The sequence below is a fragment of the Rhagoletis pomonella genome, unplaced genomic scaffold (assembly GCF_013731165.1).
Source record: "Rhagoletis pomonella isolate Grant_MI unplaced genomic scaffold, Rhpom_1.0 Rhpom_scaffold_00002, whole genome shotgun sequence".
Classification (NCBI taxonomy): domain Eukaryota; kingdom Metazoa; phylum Arthropoda; class Insecta; order Diptera; family Tephritidae; genus Rhagoletis; species Rhagoletis pomonella.
Genome location: NW_023458556.1, coordinates 55,613,881 through 55,615,352, shown reverse-complemented (window position 1 = coordinate 55,615,352; position 1,472 = coordinate 55,613,881). Strand labels below are relative to the sequence as shown.

Below are 1,472 nucleotides of genomic sequence, written 5' to 3'. Positions count from 1 at the left end.
TCACCCGAGCAGGTAAGTGGCGCAGCGCACTCGCAACACGAACCGACTTTCCAGTTGGATATCGCGGGCAATGGCGTCAAGTCGATTCAAACCGAGCAATCGGCCAACCATGAGGAAATACTCTCCGAAGGTTTACTGCAGTCCATTTTGACGGCCATCGAACAGCCCCAGTCCAAGAATGTGCAACACCAGCATTCCGTGCAAGTGATCACAAATCAAAATAGCGGCTCTTATGGCCATGGCGCACAAAGTCGTTCCGATACAGACATTAGCGAAGATGCAACGCCCGACGACGAACACGAGCCAGAAGTTGCGGAATCCGAAAAGGTTGAAGTGCATGTAAATGCCGATGGCGAAGAAATGGCGACTGTAAAGGAACTTAAACCGATTGTGGCAGCAGAGGTAGAAGATGAGCAAGCGAAGCATTAGCGGAAAGTGAAATAAAAAATTACTATTGGGTATTGATATGAAAACCAGTCACAAAAAAAAAAATGTGGCGCACACACCGCATGCTTTACAGCGACTGGGTGTATATTCGTAGTTACATATGTAAGATCGATGCTAGTTACCATTAAAATTCTTATGCAACTACTTAATTTATTATTAATCGATAATCACAGGATATTTAATGTTTTGAATGAACGAATTTTCATCACCAAGCAATGAAATATTTACTACCATAAGCTGTCATTAGTGTTTAAGTTCTTACCTATATCGCGCCATTCTATTTATTATTAAGCGTGGCATTCATTCTCTTTTCATGTCATGCACCATTCGTTCTTCATCACTTTTCATTAAAGTTGCCATATGTTAATTTATGTATGTATATAGCTTTGCCTTTGTTCTGGGAAAATCTAAACCATGTTTGTTTATATTTTTCAACATCTCCAAGGAATAAGAACATTTGGCAAAATGAAGAAAGCACCTTTTCATTAAATAACTAAACGAAAAGCTATTATTAACGAGCAAAAAATCATGTAAATTATATAATAATAATAAAATACTTATGTCTATATAAATTCAATTACGATAATTTATTGAAAATAAAATACATTCGAAAATTCAACTCAGTATTTGATTCCTTAAGCAGGGATCACACGATGTGTACATTTCTACTGATTTGTACATTTTTGCAGCCGCAGAGTGGTGTTGTCGCGAAATTCTTTTATTGAGCTGAACTTAAATTTCTAAACAAGACCACTCTGTGACTGCCAAAGTGAACAAATCTGTCCAAAATCTACCAATCATGTGATCCCTGCTTTAGTAGCAAAGCTTACATTGTCAGGCGATAAAATATAGAAAACTCACCGCTGAAGGAAGTATCCAAGCTGCAAAATCTAGGGTATTTTAGTCACTCTTCTATGAACGAGGTCAAAGCAGACCGGGAGAATTTATAAACTTTTTAAAAACGTCCACGCTGTTTCAGATTTCCTTCTAATTCCCTCCATTCGGATTATCATTTTTCGCTCAAT

The 1,472-nt window shown here is 37.8% G+C and overlaps 1 protein-coding gene across 1 annotated transcript in view; it reads left to right on the top strand.

The window, feature by feature from the left end:
• Positions 1-1,017, top strand: part of LOC118753841 (trithorax group protein osa-like) — a gene marked incomplete at its 5' end in the record, with an annotated part of 3,506 nt that extends 2,489 nt beyond the window's left edge. The window contains one exon of the mRNA XM_036488715.1: positions 13-1,017. Coding sequence (XP_036344608.1) covers positions 13-429 — 417 coding nt within the window. The remainder of the gene's footprint in view (positions 1-12) is intronic.
• Between the last annotated feature and the right edge of the window lie 455 nt (positions 1,018-1,472).